The 22,916-nt window shown below is 38.1% G+C and overlaps 1 protein-coding gene across 11 annotated transcripts in view; it reads left to right on the top strand.

Annotated features, from left to right (window-relative positions):
- NHSL1 (NHS like 1) overlaps nt 1–22,916 on the top strand; it is a 226,204-nt gene that overhangs the window by 191,864 nt on the left and 11,424 nt on the right. For 9 of the 11 annotated variants that reach the window (XM_032873029.1, XM_032873039.1, XM_032873037.1 and 6 more), the window contains exons 4-5: nt 14,583–14,775; nt 18,906–19,037. In XM_032873029.1, the coding sequence (XP_032728920.1) occupies nt 14,583–14,775; nt 18,906–19,037 (325 nt within the window). The remainder of the gene's footprint in view (nt 1–14,582; nt 14,776–18,905; nt 19,038–22,916) is intronic. The other 2 variants (XM_032873031.1, XM_032873032.1) reach the window with 1 other exon arrangement.

Here is a 22,916-nt window from a genome sequence, read left to right as displayed (position 1 = left end):
GCACATCCAATTTGATGGTCTTAGAGCACATTCCCCACTTTTTGTTTATTCATAGCTATTGGATTAATTACAGTGTTCTGCACCAGACCATATGCTTTTTTTTTTTTTTAAGTACGTATAAGTCAACAAGATCTAGTACTGCTTTCAGTCACAAAAGCCTAAAATGGGTGTGGAAATTAACCTTTGTAGGTCATTGTGCTTTTTCTGCCACTTCCTATGGGTCCTTCCCGCCCCCCCAACCCCGCAACTAGTGCTGAAGTAGCTTCCATTGAAGGAGAAGGTTTCATTGGTGTGCACCCCACATAGTGCCTAGTGCATGATGGGCTGTGTTGCTGGCTCATTCATTCAACAGTTATTTCCAGAACAGTCACTACTACGTACATACCCTGAATCAGGAGTCCTTATAAAAAATCTCTGTGTCCCTCCCCTCACTGCTCACCAAATCACAATGATGCACAGAAGTCTCTACGTGGCACAGCCATCATTGGTAGTCCCTGGGACGTATTCCTTTATCCCTCCTCGGTGTGTTCCTAAACATAACTACTTTAAGCACAGAATTACAATTCATTTTCAAGTTAACTATTACTCAGGTCCTGTGTGCCAGGGACTATTCTAGGTGCTGGAGACGTAACAGTGAAGCAAGCAGAAGAAATCCTCGCCCTTAATAGTGGTTGATCTGACAGTGAGACACGAGCAAATTAGCAGTAATGCTGTATTAGAACATGATAGACACTCTGGAAGAAAATAAAGCAGAAAGAGACAGAGGGGAGGTTGCCATTGCAAATGAAAAGGGCAAGGCTTCCTGAGCAAAGAGGTGATTGGGATGAAAAGAGTGATCCAGGCAGAAATCTTGGAGAGCATTCTGTGGAGTAGAGCAGCTGATGCAGTAAATGTTTCTTAAGAATATATGACATATACCAGATACCGCAAAAGGCAATGATTAGTAAGGTATCTGTACTTGCCTCAAGGAAGTTACAGCTCTCTGGTAGGGAATAGCCAGAATAAAAAGGTTTTACGTATTACCTGCTGCAGGAAGTGTTTGTCACATAGTAGCACGTGAAAGAGAAATTCTTCTGGCTTGGCGGTGGGGAAGTGGGGAGGGTTGGGGAGATGGTAAGGATATGCAAGGGGAAGAGTCATAGGGCTGTTGCAGTGGGCAAGTCACAACGAGGACTAGAGCAAAAGAGTGGCTGTGTCAGTGGCAAGAAAGGGAGATTCTAAGAGGTGAAATTAAGAGAGGGTGGTATCCTGGGAGCTTGGAGACACATTTCACGTCTTAGCTTTGCCACTTGTTGGCTTTGTTCGGATGTATCACTTGGGCCTTCCAGGCATTCATTTCCATATCTAGAAAGTGGGGAGTGGAATAAGATCAATCTCTGAGATCTTTTTTAAAAAGCTGCTCTCATTCATTCATTGACTCAACGAATACTTACGCAGCATCTCCAACAAAGCAAGCACCTTTGTAGGTTCTGCCAACCCATCAAGTGAAAAAGACGAAGTCCCTGTCATCAAAGGGAAAACAGCAGTAAGCGAACAGAACACAGAGTGGTGATACATGTTATGAAGAAAAATACAACAGTAGTAAGGAGAGTTTTAGAGTGACAGGGCTGCTATTTTTAGATAGTGTGCTATTTTTAGAGTATCCAAGAAGGGCTCTCTGAGGGTGTCATTAGAGTAGACCTCAGAATGAAGTGTAGGAACACTGCATGTGACTGTCTTTGGGAAGAAGAGATAGTAAGTGCAAAGGCCTGGAGAAAATAATATGGTTATCCTGTGGGGGAAATAGCCAGATACCACCAGAGTGGCTGGATTGGGCATGGTGACAACTTTGGATTTGTTGTTCCTACATGAGATGGGGAGGTCCTGGAGGAACTGAGGCGGAAAGTAGCATGATCTGATTTACTATTTAATATAACAGCTACTATATGGCGGTAAGACTGTGGAGAGTTGAAGATGGAAGTAGAGATACAAGTCCCTAGGCCATTGCAGTAATCCTGGCAAAGATATAGATGATGTGGGCTGGCCCAGGGTGGCAGTGGTAGTATTTTATTTTATTTTATTTTATTTTAGATTTTATTTATTCATTTGAGAGAGTGAGAGAAAAAATGGGAAAAGGGAGGGAGCCAAACATAGGACTTGATCTCAGGACCTTGAGATCATGACCTAAGCTGAAGGCGATGCTTAACCAACTGAGCCACCCAGGTACCCTGATTCTAGCTTTATTTTAAAAGTGGATCCTATAGAATTTCCTGAAATTATAAGAAAAAGAAGAGTCAAGGATAATTTCATTTACTGTCTTTCCAGCTTGATCCCTCTAGAATGTCATTTCTTCCTCCCTCCCTCCCTCCCTTTCTTGAATCCCATTTCAAAAATTACATGACCCTTGAGAAATTCTCTTCCACGGACCCTACCCTCTTCATGTTGTCAGTCATCTTCCCCTGCTTAGATTTCATGGCCCACACTTATAGTCTCTTCTTTCCATACACTTTGAACTCTGCTGGCCCCTCTCCCCTTCTGCCAGTTTCCTACAGAAATCCGTCCCCCAGTTTAGTGCAGCTCTACCCCTGCTCTGTACTAAAGCCTGGTTAGCTGAACAAAACTAGAGGAAAACACCAGCGTCTATAAGCTAGCTGTACTGTAAATTCCTGACCTCAAACCTAAAGTGGCAGCAGTCCTACCATACCAACTCATCATTCATTCTTCCACTCTACCAAATTATATTTCACACCTTCTCAAATCTCCAAACACCATGTTCTCTACTTTACTCTCAGATACTTAACTGTCTTTGATATTTACTACACTGGGTGGGGGCAGGGGGGTGGGGCGCGCACAGTCCAAAGGTACATCCTTTCACAACCAGACCTATTGAACTGCTTACATCTGTTCCACCATCTACTCACCCTTTCCTGCCACTGTAATGGGTGAATAGTCCTTGCTGCTTTCTACGCTGTTGAATCCCAAGTGCCTAAATTTGGGTTTGGCATGTAGTGAAGACTTGGTCGTTTTCCAGTGGAATGATTAAGGCCAACTTCTCAAGGATTTCATAACTGCAGTTTACCCCTCTCCCTTTTACCTAATCAGTTTTCTCTCTCTGTTGCATCATAACCATCATTATTTGAACATGCTATGTTTTCTTTCATCTTGATGGAACCCTCCTTTGACCTTTCATCCCCCTCCAAAGTCTGCCATGTTTTCCAGTTCTTCTTTTAAAGAACTTCTCCAAGGAACTGTCTAGACTTGTTATCAACACCGCTTTTTCTCACGGTCTCCTTTGAACCCCCTCCAAATAAGCTTTTATCCCCACCATCCTGCTGAAATTACTCTTGTTAAGTCTAATCATCATGTCTACCTTGCCAGATCTAACAGTGAGTTCTCAGCCTTCCTCTGATTCAACCTCTCAGCAGCCTTTGACATAGTTTACTATTCTTTTCTTCTTAAAATACTTTCTGTGCTTGGCTTTCAAGAGACCACACACTCTGGTTTTCCTCATTGCTCATGATCCATTGCTTCTCAGTCATTTATTGGATGCTCTTCCATTTGTCTGAACCTTGGTGTAATTCTGCTCCTCTGAAACCTGCTCATTCCTTGGGTGATTTCACTGAGTCCCATGACCTTAAGTTCCATGCACTGAAGTTTCCTAAATTTCTCTTGCTAGTCCAGACTCATGCATTTCTCTGCTTATTATCCATTTTTACCTAAATGTCTTATGGGTATCTCAGATTTCCCAAATCCTAACATGTGATTCTCCCAACCCTACCTGCTCCTCTCATAGTTTTCCCCAGCTCGGTAAACCATAACTCCATTCCACTAGATGCTTAAGTGAAAAATGTTGAGAACTTTCTTGATTTTTTTTTTTATTCTCACACCATAAGTAAATTCTATAGAATTACCAATGATTGAACCACTACTAAGACCTCACATCTGACATTATGTAATGATTAAGTCGAGGGCATGTTTCTGAGAGTGGGTGGTAGGGCCATGTTGGAAGTGAGGTTGTGAAGGACCAAGGCAGGTGAGAGATGGATTAGCTCTTTGTGTTGAGTTCACCAAGAGTGTTTCCTCGGATAGTGGTGGAGGGAGACTGAGGTGGGATCACAGGAGGGCCATGCTAAATGAAGGAGTTAGCTTTTATTGCATAGTTCTTAGGAAGTCACTAACATATTTTTGAAGCAGAGCACTTTGTGATTATGTATTTATAACAAAAGTTATATATACCATCTTTTGTTAGATGAAACTGATTTTCAAATTTACATAATGTATCCAATCTAACTGTAGAACTTCTAGAAAGGGAGTATTTTAACAGACTGATTTCTATTTTTAAAAATAGAGAAATTTTATCAAAAATTCAGATGGGATTGATCGGAAAAAAGATAATTAAGATAATTATGTTAGGTAGTGGATGGATTTAATCTTATTGTGGCAATCATTTTGCAGTCTATACATATATCAAATTATCACATTGTATACCTTAAACTTATACAATGTTATATGTTGATTGTATCTTGATAAAGCTGGGTAGAAAAATGAAGTCCATTAAAAAAAAAAGGACCAAGTTGTGAAAAGCACCAAGCTTAGATGGTTTCGTAGAGAAAGTTCTATTAAAGCTTTTAAAGAGTAAGTAAATCCAGGCATCTGGGTGGCTCAGTGGGTTAAGCCGCTGTCTTCGGCTCAGGTCATGATCTCAGGGTCCTGGGATCGAGTCCCGCATCCGGCTCTCTGCTCAGTGGGGAGCCTGCTTCCTTTCCTCTCTCTCTGCCTGCCTCTCTGTCTACTTGTGATCTCTCTCTGTCAAATAAATAAATAAAAGCTTAAAAAAAAAAAGAGTAAGTAAATCCAATGCTTGAAACTTTCGCAGAGCAAAGAAAAAGAATATGGTGTTTTTTTTTTTTTTTTAATGAATTAACTTAACCCTGAGGCCACCAAACCTGACAAAGACTACACAAAGCAGAAAATCAACTGGCAAGTCTCACTCACAAATATTGTCATTGGAAGTCATAAGTGGAATGTTAAGAAACATAATCTAACATCTCATTACAAGACAAATACTAAAAAATCAACCTGGATTTATCCCAATAATAATAATGCAAGGATCTTCAGTATTGGTTAGTCTAATCACATGGCAATCATGTTGAAGAGAAAAATCAGGTCAAAACCATAAATACTGACAAGGTATTTGATACAATGCAATAGCTATTCTTGATTAAAAAAAAAAACCTATAATATAGGAACAAGAAGATACTCATAAGTTAAAATGTATCTGCATTGTCACCAAATCCAACATGATTTTTAATGAGCCATTCTTGTTAGAGTGAGGCATAAGACCACACATTCACTATCACTATTATTGGGGAAGACTAGGCAGAACGATTAGAAAAGGTGTAGAAGAAGAGGCTAGAAAATAGGAAAGCCTGAGATGATATTATCATTCTTTGTACACGGTAAGTCTGTATACTTGGTGAATCCAAGAAAATAAAAATTTGAAACCGCGATCAATAGTAGAATTCAGTGACAGAGTAAGGTATGAAATTGATGTATAGAAATCAATAATTTTCATATCTACAAAAGAAAGTTATAAGATGTAGGAAAAATCATAAGTTGTGCTAGCAGACAAAGTAGGGATAAATGAATAAGTGTAACATTTTTGTGCAAAAAATTTTAAATACTGTAGAAGAACTCAAGATTTGAATAAATGAAAAGATTTATGCTCTTAGAGGACTCAGTATCAAAAAACTCATTTCTGTCCAAGTTAATTTACAAAATTAACACAGTACCAATAAGAAGTTCACTAGTTTAGTTTTGGTTTGGTTTAGAGTTAATTTGGGGGATGGGAGGAGGAGGGAGAGAACAGAGAACCAGAGAGGCTGAATCTTAAGGGTCAAAGCTAGGAAAGCTGTAAGGTCGAGGAGCACTAAGAAAGGAGAACTGGCCTCACCGGGTATTCAAGAGTCAGGAATGACTCAGTGTGGAACCTGGGTATACAGACCAGTGGGACAGAATGTTAAATTTAGAATATAAAGTTCAGGAGAAGACCTAAATCTTGATGGTATATGACCAAGTTGGCATTTAAAATCCCATGGGAGTCCAGTAACTATAAAAGGGGCTCCCAGCCAGCAGTTTATGGTTTCCGTGTTAAGACTAAGACCCTTAAGTGCAGTTCGTGTTCTTAAAAGTCACTCTGACAGTTGGGGTTATTTTAGATACAGACTATGTAGATGTTGATGTGAGGGAAAATTCTGGGGAAATACTTCAGTTTGTATTTTCCTTGGTAAGCCGTATGGTGAGAACAGTGGACTACATAGACTTTAACAAGTGCTTTAGGCTGCAAATACTCTGACATTGAAAGAAGCATATAGAGTGAAAAGCATCTAATTTGCATTCAACCATATGAAGCATTTATTACATGCCCAGGATGGAGGCACTCTTCTAAAATGAGAGTTACTAATAAGGTAAAGGCTAAACACCTAAATTAGAACAGAAAACCTAGGGGACATGTGTTCTGGGTGTTTATTCTAGAGAATTATTTCTTCTACAGTCTATGCTAATGCAAAACATTTACGAAGTAGGACTCCTGTTCTTGGTGTAAGGAATGGTGTTTTGCTAATGATACCTATGTGTATCTTTCAAAGTGTAACAAGAAAAATAATTAAAATATCCAGTGATAGAAGTTATATATAAACCTGCTTATTGAAAAATGCTGTCTGCAAAGGGTTTTAGAAATCTCACAAAATAACTTTTTTTTTCCAACTGTGAAATCAGAGAGTAAGTCATTGCTTCAGTACTGGTGGAGTCTTGAGGGGTTTTGTTTCTTTCAGTTTTCAGTGTGTACCAGGTACTGCCAAACAGGTTTTTCGGGTATTTGAAGGAAGTTCAGTTAGAGATGGCAAAACATTTACTGTGAGTTGATAGGGCATTTCTTCAACTGCCATTGTTGGAGGTTGTATTTGAGGATAGGTTCACTGCATCAGGGAAACATTCATAGAGGCCCCATTGTCTCAACAGAAAGGATGTCAGTCATGGGTTACTCAATCTCTTGTGTAAAATTAACCCCCAAACACATAAATTAGACTGGGATTATAGCAATAAAAGGTTGGCTTTAATAGTATTGATAGAACCCCAGATTTTCCATTTTCTGTTATTCCTTGAACTGGCATCTCAGGTTCTGTTTTAGTCCTCATTGATGAGGCATATTTAAATCAAAGAAGGACTTTGAAGAAGACAATAGGACAGGAGCCTTGCTCTGTAAGTGCACAGGTGGGAGGCTTATATCACATGATGCTTGAGAACACTGATACGGGGTGGCTTTTCCACCTGTCGAAGCCGAGTAGTCTTGCGTAAATTGCTTCTCTCCATGAGCTTCAGTTTCCACACTATAAAGAGTTATAAGCCCCGTGTTGTGGTTTGCTCAGGACAGGACTGGTTTACAGCTGCTAGCATATGTAATTATTCAGAGCCCCCTTTCACTTTCTAAGGAATTCTGGCTTTGATAGTAAATTACGTGGCTACCTTACCTACCTTGGAGAAGGATGTGGTGAGGTTGAAATGAATTAAGGTTTATGGAATTCTTCGCTGGTGCCTGGCACACAGAATATGCTCAAGTAATGATTAGTACAGTATCATTAAACTGCTTGATTTTTCAACCAGACTTGAAAGAAAATGACTTCATGGACAGTGACATTTGGCCACTCTCCCCGTCATCCTCAGTCTCTTATTCCACCCACATAGAATTTCTTGCCTAAAGTAATGAATTTGAGAGGTTTGAGCAACTACTAAAAAAATTCTGGTGGTTTTGTCTTTGTAGGTTATCGCCAAGTAGAGCTACTATCGGTCATACTAGTATTAACTTTATAATAACGGTACAACATTTTAGAACATTTTCCAAACTTTTTACACAGTATATCTCCTTTTCCATGGGAACTCCTGTGAAAGAAGTGTTTTGTAATCATTACTGTCATTTTAATGATCTGAAGTCTGCGACTCAGAATTTATGCAATTACTTACTTTCCTAGGAGCACATGGCTAGAGTGTGTCAGGGAGGACATGAGTGCAAGGCCTCTTACTTTATACTCCATTTCCTTTTCATTGTGCCATGTTGGTGAAACAAAAGGGCAAGGTTATTAAATGAACCAAATTCCTTCTCATTATGCCTGCTATTGTCATTTTTCATTCTACTGTTGACTTGTCTGATAGTCATTCATTCATGATTTTTGGACTTTTTTTTTTAAACCGTTTACGTGCTCCTTGGCCTCAGTACGTACACATAGTACCTGGCCTCATGTGGTTTATGGTCTGGAAAAAACCCATGATACCTCTACATACAGTCATTTGTACTGGGCCTCTCTGTGTGAGTCATTTCAGGGCACTGTGGGAACACAGAGGAGTCTGCTAGCTCCATGTGTTCAGTGTGCTACAATTTGGGACACCTTGTTACTCTGTGTCTTGCAAGAATGAGAGGACTGGGGATGGTCATTTTTCCAGGCCTTAATGCATTCAGACCATTGAGGGTGTCTCTAGTAACTTGTCCCAGTTTCTCTTGTTGTAAACATCCCATTACACTGGAATAAGGCTCTCTTCACTTCTGCCTTCCCCTCTAAATGGAGACATAGCATTCCTGTCTTGTTGATATTTCTATCATCTCCCAATATGGAATCAAGTGCCAGCATGCGGAGAAGTTGAGGAGCCAAAGACTAGGCTTAATGCTGTATGTGAATCTATTTAGTACTTACTGCAGCCACAAGAGGTAGCTTGGATTATACACAATCACAGATGAAGAAACTATATTTTGGGGAGATGATATCATTGCTTCAGATCACGTAGTTTTAAGATACTGAAACTGAAATCTCTCTTTTAGATCAGCGTTACTGAGATTCAGTTTATGTAAAATAAACACACATATTTAAATTATACAATTTCACAAGTTTTGACATATGTTAATACACATGAGCCCATCACAGTCATGGCAGTGAACACCCTCAGCATCATTAAAAATGAGCCAGGATTCAAATCCAGATCTGTGGCTCCAGAGCTCCTGCTTTCCCATGGGGAGTATATGGGGGAATTGAGTGTTAGCAACGTCAGCCTTCTCCTCCTCACCTCTTTCTCTTTGGGCATTCTGAATTGTTGAGATGACAGAAAGAACAGCTTTTACAACCCAATTATTCATCAATAAAAGAGGGAATAGATAAATATGGCATTGGAATGGAATGTATGCCCGTAAAATGAGTGAATTGTAGGCTCACACAAAAATAGTGTTCTTATATCTTAGAAACATAAGAACACAACACAGAGAATGAAACCATTTTTATTAAAGCCAAAGCAAATATAAACATGTAATTTACACCTGTTTGTACACACATCACAAAAAGTCAGGGGATGATTAGTGCATAGCTCAGGAGAGGGGTTACCTTGGGGGATGCAAGGAGGAACATGGAGGTAGATGCGGTTATTGGTAATATTTTATGTAAGTCATGGGTTGGTAGTTAAGTTCTGATATAGTCATGTTATGTTACATACTTTGTATATATCATTTATGGAAATTCAAAGATTAAAAACAAATGCTGAATGATTTTAAACATTTATGTTCTAATTAAGTATCTTCTGTTATTTTAAGGGAAAGATCACTTAATGCAAGAGTTGAAATCCACAGTATTTTAACTCAATAGGTAACATTGATAAAGGGGCTAGCTTTGTAGTAAATGGAATAATACACTGATGGGTAGAAAAGGAAGACAGTTACTTAATAATGTGGACATGGTCACCCCTACTGGGCCGTCATGGGAGTTGCTGGATGAACCATGAACTGTGTTTCTGTGTGGATCCATGTCTACCATCCCTTCTTTTTTGGTTGTTGTTGGTCCAGAGGGGGAAAGAAAAATAGGACAGAACAGAATTAAGTCTGATTCTTTGTCTGAATACACTGAGGGTAGAGGAAGTACAAGCCAAAAAAGACTGCAGAAGTTTTGACACCTTATGAAACCATCTAAAATCTTGAAAACCAAGAGTAAAGAGAGGTGTAATTCTGGGAAGAAAATCGCCAAAGACTGAATAAGTGTCCTACAAAAATGAGTGGATTACATGTTGACATTCTCTTAAATAATGCTCTGTATAGTTTCATCTGTTCTGTATTTTCATGTAATAATTGCTACATGAGTGCTAAATTTAGCTCTGGTTATAATTCTAGTTTCTAATTTCTAAGAGCATAGCAGATTTAAAAAAAAAAAAAAGAAAGAAAGAAAGAAAGAAAGAAAAAGAAGCCTGGGCTAGACTATGATTCACAGTTAAGCTCACTTTTTGATAACTTGGCCAGCTGCCAAAGACATCATATTTCAGGCTCCACTGTCCATCTGGTGGGAGCTTGTCTGATTTCCAGGCAGAGCCTAGTAGTCTCTGAAATGCGGGTTTGCAGCATCCAAAATCTACAAAACAAGTGCTGGGGTGGCTGGTGACTTCCCTTTCTAAATTAAGTATTTTGGTGCAAGATACTGTGGCTTCTTGGTTCATTTGTGACTCTCCATTCCTTCCAGGACTAAGATATGGGGAATTGATGCACATTATTGACCAATGGACATGTCTAAAAACTGCATTTAAGTTCTGAAAGCAAGCCAACTTTAAACTCAATGTTTAGAAAAATAATTGAGTCCATATTGAGGGATTCCATTAATACGAAGTATGGTGAAGCTATTGGGAGTTACTGTCTTCTGAACACAGGGAGCTTGAGTTGCTCAAAACCTACAACTACGAGATGACAGAGCCAGGGTGCTGATGCTTAGTGTTTCACTCTGGGGAATAGTGCTTCTTTATTACACCACACCTGGGGGCTTTTATAGATTTGCAAAAGGTTAGTTCTTAAATAAGAGATACAAATGGAGATTTTTATCTTTGGATCAGACAACCCAGTAATTGATTGCAAATATTGCCGGGTTGATATTTTACACTGTTTAAGAGACTTTGAGGGGTCAATTCTGGGTTCTAATCCCGGTTGTTCACTTGTGTAGTTCCCAAAAGTAAACTTACTTTGCTCTATTTCCTTATTTATAAAATGAGGCTAATGCTCTAAAGATGAAAATGAGGTATCAATTTCTTTAAAGCCTGCAACCCAGAGCAAGGCATGTAGCAATCAGTTACTAAATGGTGACCCTTTGTTAGCGAAAATTCTTCAAGGGTTCTCCATGCAGTTCTGATTTAAAGCTTCATGGAACTTAAATTCTCATGGGAGAGATAAACAAGACGAGTAACTGAAATTTATGGATACAAGTGATATGGGCTAAAGAGAAAGAACAGAGAGGGGAGAAACAAAATATTGGGGAGGAGATAAAATTTTAGGGATACTGAAGAAGTAAGACCTCAACAAGAAGGGGATTCTTGAATGAACACCCGAAGGAAAATAAGATGTAGATGTCTAAGGGAAGAGCACGTCAGCAGATAGGAGCAGCAGTTGCAAAGGCCCTGAGGCAGGCAGGAGAATACATGATATATACAAGAAAGTGCATGGAAAGGGTGGTGTGGCTGGAGTAGGATAAGGGATAGAAGAGCAGGCGGTCAGAGATAGCAGAGGGCCAATGGCAGATCATGTAGGGCCTTGAAGGTCATAGTAAGGATGTTGGGGGGCTTGAGCAGAGGAGCAACATGATCAGACTTACATTTTAAAAGGGTCCCCTGGCCTCTGAGAAATAGACTTAGAGTGGGAAGGTAGTCAACATAGACAGAAGTATGGAGACCAGTTGAGAAACTAACGTAATAAGCCAGAGCATTACAATATCCACCTTACTGGAGTAATTATGATGTGTTCTGCTGTTGAGATGCAGGAGGTTTTTTCCTGTGCCCCTTGCTGTGTTTATAAATACTAGGAGGAATAGGAGTCAGATTGTTCTGGAAGTCATTACTGTCCTGGCTTTAATTTTTCTTTAGTACGTTTAAGCACTGCGTAATAGTCACATTTGTATATAACGTTATTCTCTGCTGTGCTTGGGAAATTTTCTTGCAAATGAAGGGATCACTTTATAGAACAGATTACCTTTGAAAGTTGTCATACTGGAGCTATCCCTGGTGATTATCCCATGGCAGCAAGACTAAACCGAAGGACTGTTTCATTGTGATCAGTTGTCAGTCCTGATGCTGTCAGCCAACTAAAAGCAAAGTAGGTTACTGGGGCTGATGAGCACCACTGAGATGCACACAGACTGTGAGACAGTGCTTCATTCACCGTCTCCCTTGGTAGATGTCGCATGGAAAAGGGAACCCTCTCTGCAGGATGTCACCCTGCATTTATCCTCCATGAAGCTGCGGCTTTACTTTTCTCACTGTTAGGATGTGCTTCCCATGGCCTTCAAAGCTTGTGCCATATTTCAGGATTACCTGAAAAATTACTTCTCTGTGTACATCAGAAAATTGGAGTAACCCAGTTTACTAGGTAGAGGCTCAGTCTTCAGTGTCCTGAAACTTTCATGAAATTCTCGTATAAAATTAGTTTTAATTTACTTTGTATGTGTGGGTCTGTGTCTTAAGGGTAGAGAATATAGAAGTCAAATTTAACAAGAATGTTACAAGTGCAAAAAGGCTGGAAGTAATGTATTTATATCACTCTGGCTTAGCTACTGCTGCTGACCCCAAAATTCCTTTGATTGTCTTTCAAGGATCTGTAGGAGTTGTAACCATTTTCTCAGAAGTGGATTAAACATGAATGGATATGGTATAATTTAGTACCATAATCAGATGTCAGTAACATATGCTCATCATAAGTTGACTATATTTATTTGTCAGTTTAATTACAAATATTTCACATTTTCCTTTGGTGGGAAAGAAACTTGAATATCATTTTACATGTTTTATGTATCAAGAATATAAAGTCAACAATAGAGATGTTTAATTATGATTTATTTTATATCATTTATTTCTACAACACCTTTATTATTGGTAGTGTTTTTTCAATAAAAGAAAAAATTGGGTACTTGTCAATTCATGATTTTGCTTTCCTGGAGTCACGTTTTATGACCATTACCTTCATTTCCATGATATTTGTCATAGACATTTTTACAGATACCACAGGTCTTAAGAGTAGCTCTTTGGGGGGATTCAGGAGGTAAACCTATAGCAAAGGAAACTTCAGTGTTCAGGAATAGCCTGGAGATGACTTGACCAACAAGGATAGAGTGAATGGACTCCAGTCTTCAGATTATTAGTCTAGACCCTGTCCCCAACACCAAACCTTTTCTGTTGGCTCTTCTGCAGTCTTTTTCAAATTTGTGGAGGGCTGGTAGTTGTAGAATAAAAACAGATATTTTACAATAAGGTGAATCCAATAGTAATAAGCAGTGGTGACAGTGTTCTTCTGAGTGAGTGAAATTTCTAACTGATGTATTTCTATAAATTTCTTACCAGTGTCCTCTTAGAAACTTGCATTAAATCCAGAAAGATATCAATGCCTGCCTTTTAAAGATAGATGAATCCTCACAAACATGATGTTGAATGAAAGAAGTAAGTTACAAAAGAGAATGTACACCATGGTTCCCTTTGGTCGAATATAGGCAAACAAAGCTATGGTATTAGAAGTGAGGAGGGTAACCCCCTTTGTGGTTTGGGGAGGGAAGTGTTGAACTGACTTGGGTGCTGGTGACACAGATAACTCCTGGGGAACCTTGGAAAAGTAAAACTCTTTTAAATGCCTTATTTTCACAGGTGGAAGTTAGTTGAAATGCTTTCAACTCGAAGAGCCATTCTTAGACATTTATTGTATGTTATTGCCATTTCCCAACAAAAGCCAGTTACCCTTATTTGGTCATCATTGTTGTTTGTGAGCACACTGTATTTCTTTTGAGGTCTTGGATCTGCTCTGTCGAAGAACCAGCTGCTCAGCAGCCACGTGAAGTCCATCAGAAAGTGCTTGCCAGCTTTCTTGCTTACGCTTTTTAAGATGGTTTGGGAAGAAGAAGATGGAAAACGGGCTCCCCAGTTAGGATGTTAATCTGTATCAAAACAGACCTTGCCAGAAATGTTTTCATGGAATTCTGATAAGGCTCAAAGCAGAGAGCTTCAGTCAGCTTCTTAGAATTTTAACAATTTCACACTGATTTTTTTCATATAAATGGTTTCAGAAGAGCACACACAGTTGAGTAACAATAGCCTTATGATTTCAGAAGTGTTCCTTGAAGTCAGTGCCTAAAAGAAATAAGATTGAGAAATAGAAATTACGGTGAGCAAATAAAATTTTAATAAAAATGGAAACCGATGGCCACAGCCATGATGTTTCTCTAGGCTTCTTGTGGTAAACGAAATCCATAACCTTTCTGACCACAGTAAGTATAGGAAAAGCAGGAAGAACTGAAAAGATATTGTGGGTCAGCAAAACCTTTTGCAGTCCTCATGGTTTAGAGACTAAGGCCACAGTGTAAATCGTTTTATCTGTAACTGGTCAAGCTCAAGGTGAAGAACAGTTTTCTTGCAAACCATTGCTTCTTTCTTAAACGTAACCTTTTTGTTTGGTTGCTTTAAATCAGTTAAAAAATTTTTTTTTTAAATAAGAAACGTGTTTTTAAATGTTCCTGCCAGCTGTTTACACGCTATACCTCTTCTTCCTTTTTCCCCTGTAGTGTTCTATTTCTTCATCAGAAGAAGAAAGACTTATTTCCATCAGGAGACCTAAAACGCCAACCTCAAGTGACTTCTCTGACCTTAATACTCAAACAAATTGGACCAAGTCACTTCCCTTGCCAACACCAGAAGAGAAGATGCGACAGCAAGCCCAGACGGTCCAGGCTGATGTGGTTCCCATTAACATAACTGGTATGCTTTGCTATGCAGATAGGTTTCTAAACGCACTTGGGCTTTTGTTTGTTACGTGCTCTTAGCATCTCATTTATAAATCAGTGGTAAATAGCTTTACTCTGGCTTCCTGCTCTTTGTTTAGTGAAAGGAATATTAAAACTTGTGCGTGCATATGAAATATTTCTTGCTTGTTAGAACACTGTGTTACCAAAGGTTGATACCATGCAATTCCTCAAAAGTGTGTGTGTGTTTTTTTTCATTGAATTACTTAAAATATCTTACTTTAAATATTTTATTTGAGAACATCTAAACATGGTCCTAGGTAAGAAAACAATGACATGTTTCCCTTCTAAAGGGTTGTTTTATATAGTATTTATAGAAGTGAAGAAATAACAGTTTTGTGATATTTCTAAATGATACATTTTCTTACCTTTTGGCTTAAGTAGAAAAAGGGAAAATTGCTTAAAATAATACCAAGTGAATTAACAATTTTAAAGTTAATAGGATAGCAAAATTATATTTTGATTCCCATAAATTTGAATTCTGCACTCTTCAAATAAAAATCGGTTCCTTCTGAATATAAAATTTTTAGAATATGTTATATTAAGTTGGAATATGAATATTGCCAAATATGAAATTCAAGTTCTTTTAGAATATTATGCTTAGATTTTAATCATCTGTGATATTTAAGGGGACAAATAACAAGATACATAAAGCTCAAAGGCAATATTTCACAAACTTAGAGGAGTTGTTGAAAGATTAAAAGTCAAAATTTTCCTGCTTCATCAGTTCCGGAGCTCACAAAGATTGGTCAGTGGTTTTGGCGGGAGGGTGTACTAAATATAAAATAGATGTGTTGCATTGAACACCCATTGCATAGGGTGTTCAAATGAAACAGATTATTAATAATCATCATTGATAATCAGTCCTTACAGAGGAAGATCTATAGGGCAGACCCCCAAAAAACAGGTGACCAGTAAGGATGAATTTTCATAAAAAATTAGGATGAAAACCCATAGCACCCTTGCTGTACTTCTGAAGGTACCACTGTTGATCACTGTTAGAAAGGTTTTTACATTTTGATAGTTATTGAAGATTTTGTAAAAACCTTATAGACGTTTAAAACTTCGATGTAGAATAAAAATGACATCTATTTTGAATCCCAGAGAAATTTAGAAAATAAGTGCATGAATTATTTTAAATTCCATGTACATTTTTCCATACCTATTGTACTTAAGCCTAAAGAAATACCATAGTATTTTATTCTATTTTTCTTAGCAATTAACATTGTTGATCTTTCCGAATGTGATTCTCAGGCACCTAGGTCATATCTTTTTAAGATTACTTTTCGAAGTAGCTGTGTTTCAGAAATAAAGTGTGTTTATCGCTTGGTGGAATATGTGGACACATATTTTCTGTAAGAAAATGCATTACATTATTTGATTGATTAAATGCAGCAGAAACATAATTACATTATATATGATTAAATGCCTCAGCAGTAGTATTATAAGATAAGATTGTGCTATGAAATATGACAGTCCTTAATGGAATTAGGATAAATGTATTTTCCTGAGATTAGGAAATTTAAAACAGAGTAACAATAGCTTCAGAAATAAAGAATTATTTACAATGAAATGCATTGTAAAAACAGTAAACAGTGCTATATCGTTGAGCTCTAATTCTCTCCTGTTGATGACGTAAGTGGATATGAAGTACATAGAGTTTAAAAGGAGTCGTTCAGATACCACAGAGGAAAGGTGAATGACAATAAAGAAGTGAGCAGTATGAGTTATGTCAAAATGCAATTGACTTTTGCGTGTTAACATTTTCCAAATGTAATAATTAAATATAGTACCTAATTATGTATTTCTGGATCCAAGTGTTCACATATGTACACTTACATTTCATGAAGAGATGCTTTTTTTCATATTCTGATATGAAGAAGCATTGTATTTAAATTTTTCACTTTCAGCAGTCAAATTGACATAGGTGTTATATAGCTTCTGCTACTTAAATGTTGTATTTCTGAAGCCCTAGAAGACTTTTGAAACTAAAATGTAGCTTCCCATAGGGAACTGTCATATGTTCATTTATTTGGATGAACATTGACCGTCTAGTTTGATTTTCAGTCAGGTTCAGCAGGGGGAAGAAATGCCGATAAATACACTGTTTCCCATCCAGAGTGAAGCCGGCCAGGCATAGAGGTAGAACATTAGCTCAATGAGCTGCCGGCCGGAAAATCAATTTAATCCCTTTAGTCACAGTCCTGTAGGGACTCATCATTTTCTAGGAGTTGAAGAGAAAAAAACGTTTCAGATGAAATGTATCTATGCATAGGTTTCATATTCTGCCATGTGGGATAACAGGCTTCCACCTGGAAGATAAATAGAGGAGTAAACATGCTTCAGCAGTTTTGACAAACTGGCTTTGTACTAATGTCTGAGTTAGCTACATTTATTTCTAAGTAGGAACCATGACTAAGGCTGTTTCTCAGTGAAAGGGAGGGACTTAGTTCCTCTCAGCAAGTATTTATTAAATACCTACTTTGTGTCTGAGTGTCACAGGGGGTGCTAAGGCATGTGAGTCATGATACCTACCCTCAAGAAATGTTTAGTCCACTGGGAGGGACAGACCTTTTAGGTCCTGATGCAAGATGGAGAGTTTGGTTCCTTTAACGGCATAGGTCTTCGATGTCCATTCTCACGGTTTGTTTCTTAATTTCCTTGGAGTTTGGGTGCCTTATCTTTTGTTTTTTTAGGAAGCAAAACTAGAGGGTAAATGGAACTATCAATGTTTTGTCTGTTCTTAATGCCTTGATACAAGGAAATTGTTTTCCTCTGCCGCAGGAACTCATGGACCACGGAAGTCCTGACTTCCCCCTTATGAGCACCATGTATGTTCTCGTAGTGATGCATTTATCACAGCGTTGGCTCCTTCTGGTGTCTCACTGTCTTCTCTCAGTCCTTTCTGGTTTTCTCCATTAGGAACAAAGTTGCAGGCATTTTCAAAGTTGCCAGTATTTATTTAAGTTTGTTGCTTCCTGGGTGAACTGGGTTTTGATTGTTCAGGTCTTTTATCTTCTCTTTAGATAAGTTTCTATTTGCAGTTTATTCCTATTTAAATAGAGGGTACACTGTACCACTATGAATGTGCATCAGTATTGCTAAAAAGAGTAAATGTTTTCATACTTATTTTTTTTACAACATAAGAGTGATGGAAGTGTATAATTTGTGTACCTAATATATTTTTTAAATCTCTTTTTGAGGAGAATAACCATTTAACAAAGAGTGCTATACAAGTTTATTTAATTAAACTGGCAAATAATTTAAAGCAGACCAATCAGTAACTGATACTGTATTATTTTATGGTTTCCCATTGGTGTGTTAATCACACAAGCTCACGATGTAGAGATAAAAAAAAATCCTGTTGATACGGCATTCTAGGTTTGATTGCAAAATTACGGGAAGTGTCTGAATTAAGATCAATTGTAAAAGGTGATTATAAAACAGAGAAAGCAATTCAGCTTTAACAACAGCAGTGCAACTGGGTCTCATTGTGGTAAAAGTACTTGATCATTATAAGGCTTTTTATTGGTCGTGATAGTTGTATCTCACACCATAGCAATAACCACAGCCTGTCCAAATGTCAGACTCTGTGACTGAAAGAAAAAGCTCTTCATCCAGAAATCCTTGATAAGTTATTTGTATCATTCCAGAGGACAAGAGATAACCAAAACCCAATATGCCCACTGCCGTCTCACGTACGCTGATTTAAGAGAGATTCAGTGACCAGAGGGCCTATGTAAAACACTTCCAAATGAGCCATTTTTTTAAAATAACACAGAATCACTCTTCAAGTGTGTTATTAACAGATTGGCCCTTGTTACCCCAGCATGTCTGCAAAAGAGATCAAGGTGTTTCCTTTGGAAGGACACACACCTGGAAATGAAAAAAAAAAAAAAAGCCTTATGATGATAATGTGCTTTCCTTCCTTTTTTTGTCCTTCAGCATTCATCCATCATCATATGACTGGCTAACATCATTATTAATACCTTCTTATCATTTTACAACCAGCTTCTGGAAGAAAGTGCATGGTGTCGGCTTGCTTGAAAATAACATTGCTTTGCTTGTTCTACTACTCTATATTAGGGGAGAATTTCGATCGCCAGGCCAGCCTTCGGCGGTCTCTAATTTACACAGACACTCTGGTAAGACGACCGAAGAAAGTCAAAAGGAGAAAGACTATTACAGGAATCCCTGACAACATACAGAAGGAGCTAGGTATGGCTCATCAGAACTGTATTCTGTTGCCCCTGGTTACTGCTCAGCATTACACGCTAACCTCGTTACTGTGCTTATGAGATCAATACATTCTGATAGCCGTGTGGTGTCCCCAGAGGGACAGCTTCTCCTCCTGAGTGAGGCACTGGGTGCAGGTCTTAACATCCCATGCAGATGATTTGTTGAATTTTGGAGAAGGGAACAGGAAGAGCTTACATCAAAACTGTTAACTGGGATGATGGAAATGTACAGTCATGTCCTCATCTCTGTGAACCTTGCACACCGGGTATTTCCACAATGAAATTTACCTTTCATTTCAATCATAAGTTTTCATAAAACTGAAAACTCATTCTAGGACTTCAAATTATGAATATAGACTCACTAGTCATACTGACAATGTTGGTGGCATTTTGTCATCCAAGAGACAGTAGTGTGGGATATTTAGTAAATTCCAGTACACTAGAAATAGTCATTTGTGTTGGACAGTGCCTTAGGAGAGCTTCCAACGAAACAATTTCATAGGTTTCTGGTCAGTATTTTCCAACCTGTGATAAAAACAGAGAAAAGACACCTTCCCCTTTTGGGGGGGCTAGTGGAAAGGGTTATTTACTTCATAATTCACGTATTCAAATTATTTCTGCTTATCTTTATATATACTTGGGATAATCCTTTCCTTCTATATTCACTTCCTCTCTCTGGTTTTTATTGGGCCCATTTGGGAATGTCTACAGAGGCAGCAGAGAGCATACTGGGTAAGAGGCAGGCGCTCTGACACCATGCTGCATGGATTCGAACCCTGCCCCTGCCACTTGCTCTCTGGGTGGCCTCAAGCTGATTACTTGACCTCTCGGAGTCTCCTTCTGCATTCAAATAGTGTGGGTGCTGATGCTAACAGGGCGTATGTCACAGGGTGGCTTGAGGACTTCATGAACTTAGACAGGTGAAGCACTTGGTGCCTGGTGCTATATGTTCACTATATGTTAGCATGAGAGCTGCTTTGATAATTACTGTTGAGAACTTAATACTACCTATTTTGAAATTTGCCTCTTTCTCTTCAGCCTGCCTGTGGAGTGATTTCCCTATAGTTACTTTCACCTGATGTGTTTACTTTCATTTACTCTTGAAGTTTATAGTCTAGAAACTCAGAGTAATTCTTTCTGAGCGTGCCCAGGAGTCTTTGAGTCAGAATGAGCTTATCCTCACCATGGTGATCTGTCTGTTACAGCACTTTGAGGCGGCATTGCAGCTGCTGACATTGTTCCTATGCCTTTTTTCTCAACACCCCTGCTTAAATGCCTTGTATTAGGGACAGAAGGCTCTTCTCTACCTGGTATTCCCTCTTACTGCCACCCAGTTCTGCAGTACGTACGCTCCGCCTTCCAGACTGAAGCCACAGTGGGACAAGAATAGTGATGTTTTACTTTTGCTCTAGGTAGTTCCAGCTACCCAGATGGTATACAGGTGCCCATCTTATTTCATAATACAGGGTTTTATCACAAACAGAGGCAAGACCGCATCCGTAGGATTTATGAAATTTGTCTTTGGTTCATGCCACTGCATCTGCTTCCAGATCTGGGCCAGTCCTGCTCATTCTTTCAAACTCTTTTTTTTTTTTTTTTTCCTCTCCTTTAGGTGACAGATAACTAATGTAAGAAACTAGTACATACTCATATGTTCAGTAGATGCTTAATGGGCTAATATCTTACAGCACTCAGGTAACATTTGTATTTTAAATGGTCTTTCAGGGGATGTTCTTTAACCTAAAGGAGTGACTTTAAAGATGGACCCTTTGTAAGATAACAAGGTTGATGTTTTGAGGTAGTCTACATGCTAGTGGCTGTACTACCAAATAGGTAGGTTTTGGATGGCTTTGTGCAAAGAGTGTAAGAACAGTTAGGCCCAGGTAAAGAGATACATACACACAAGTATTCAACATGAATTCTCTCTCTCTCTATGCCCCTCAGCTCTATACATGTATATATATAATATGATTTCTAGAACCTCAGAGATAGGAACTTTTATCACTTGTATTACCAAACAAACCAGTATGGAGCCAGTAACTTAGTTGCCTCTTTGACCTTGCTAGAATGATCTGATCAGCTAGGTAAATCATGTCTTCTGTATTTTATTTTTAAAATCAATGATTGAGTCCCCAGGGCCCATGTTCATTTCTCTTTTGCATGTAATATAGAAACACCAGTAATGCTGGAGGAAAGAAAATAGCTTTCCCCATATCATTGCATTGTGATTGCCAAGCAAGAGACAGTTGATGTCATTTCATAGTCAATGACATGACCTGGATCCTAGCTGGTGGTCATCTGGGACAGTTGTATCTAAGTTAGAGCTACTTAAAAAAAAAAAAAAAAAAAAAAAAGGAAAAGGAAAAGAAAGAAGGGAAAAGAAAAAGACAAACAAAAATTTTAGTTTTATAGAGAGGCTAGTTGGAAGGATTAATAGAGTAAGTGAAAATAACATTTAAATACAGTAACATTCAACAGAAAATTTGGATCATACATTTTTCTTCATTTTATGACTTCTGGGTGATCTTGCCCGTTCTCCCCAATATTTTGTACTTGTTAAGTTATCTGGTGGTTCAAAGCTTTGTACTATCTAACTAATGATTCTCAAAAATAAACGCTTAGTATTTTCTGTAAAAATTAGACTTTTCTAGATATAAAATGGAGGGAATTTGTCAAACAAATGAGATAAAAAGAGAAATGATTAGCAAAAAAAAAAAAAAAAAAAAAAGGACGTTCACTAAGAAAGATACCTGCTATTCACTAGAACTTGCCCAAGTTGTTGGGGATTTGGATTTTTTAAAAAATCTAACCAGAGATTCTTCCAGAATTAGAGAGTTGATTGTGCTTAATTCTATGTGCTTTTCACTTCAAAATCCATAAATAATGGACTCTAGAGGCGAGCCACTTAATAATGCTAAGTCAAGGTATGATATTTATTGTTTCAAGCAGTTTATGGCTTATAATTTGTTGCCTTCCATAATTTTTTTTACTCTTATTAAATGTACATAGAAATGTATTTGAACAGCCCCTCATGAGTTTTCATCTTCTAGAATCAGAGAGGATCATTTTGTTGTTATATAATTATATTTGGTTACTGAATAATTTGGATACTTCTAGAACAGTACTTCTTCCCCCAAGCAGAAAAAGCTTCATTTAAAGGAATCCCCTTTTTGGGGCATCTGGGTGGCTCAGGCAGTGAAGCTTCTGCCTTTGGCTCAGGTCATGATCACAGGGTTCCTGGATCCCACCTAGCAGGGGGCTCCCTGCTCAGCAAGGAGTCTGCTTGTCCCTCTCTCCCGGCTCATGCTTCTCCCACCGCTTTCTTTCTCTCTCTCTGTCAAATAAATAACTAAAATCTTCATATAAAATAAAAGGAATCCCCTTCTGAATAATTATTGATAGTTTGTACTAAGAACGTAAGATCAGACACAACTTTTTAAAAAATCCACATATTAAACCTTAAATTAACTAACCTGCAGATATCTGTCTTCATTGTCAATGTCTTCATTGATTACATGTTTTTAAAAAAATTGGATATCCCTTGTAGTATTATGTAATAAGTAAGAAATATATATAATTATTTCTTTACATGATATTTTATAATCAGATACATCCTATTAAGAGTTTTAACAACACCTCAGAGGTCTATATTTGTTTGCACATCTCTCTTCATAGTCTCTTTCTGTTATTTAATTCTGGTCAAGATCCATTTATTTGTGTCCTTTAATATGCGACACTTTTTGTACTATGAAAATATTAGAGGCTCTGTTCTGGAAATGGAACTTCAGTGATCCCTATGATCGATGATACATGAGTTATTTTTTACGTATATTTTTAAAGGTCTTCAGAAAAAATCATT

Source organism: Lontra canadensis, unplaced genomic scaffold, assembly GCF_010015895.1.
Source record: "Lontra canadensis isolate GAN:19392208 unplaced genomic scaffold, GSC_riverotter_1.0 scaffold47, whole genome shotgun sequence".
Classification (NCBI taxonomy): Eukaryota; Metazoa; Chordata; class Mammalia; order Carnivora; family Mustelidae; genus Lontra; species Lontra canadensis.
The sequence above is the reverse complement of the archived record's forward strand: the minus strand, read 5'-3'. Positions and strand labels throughout refer to the sequence as shown.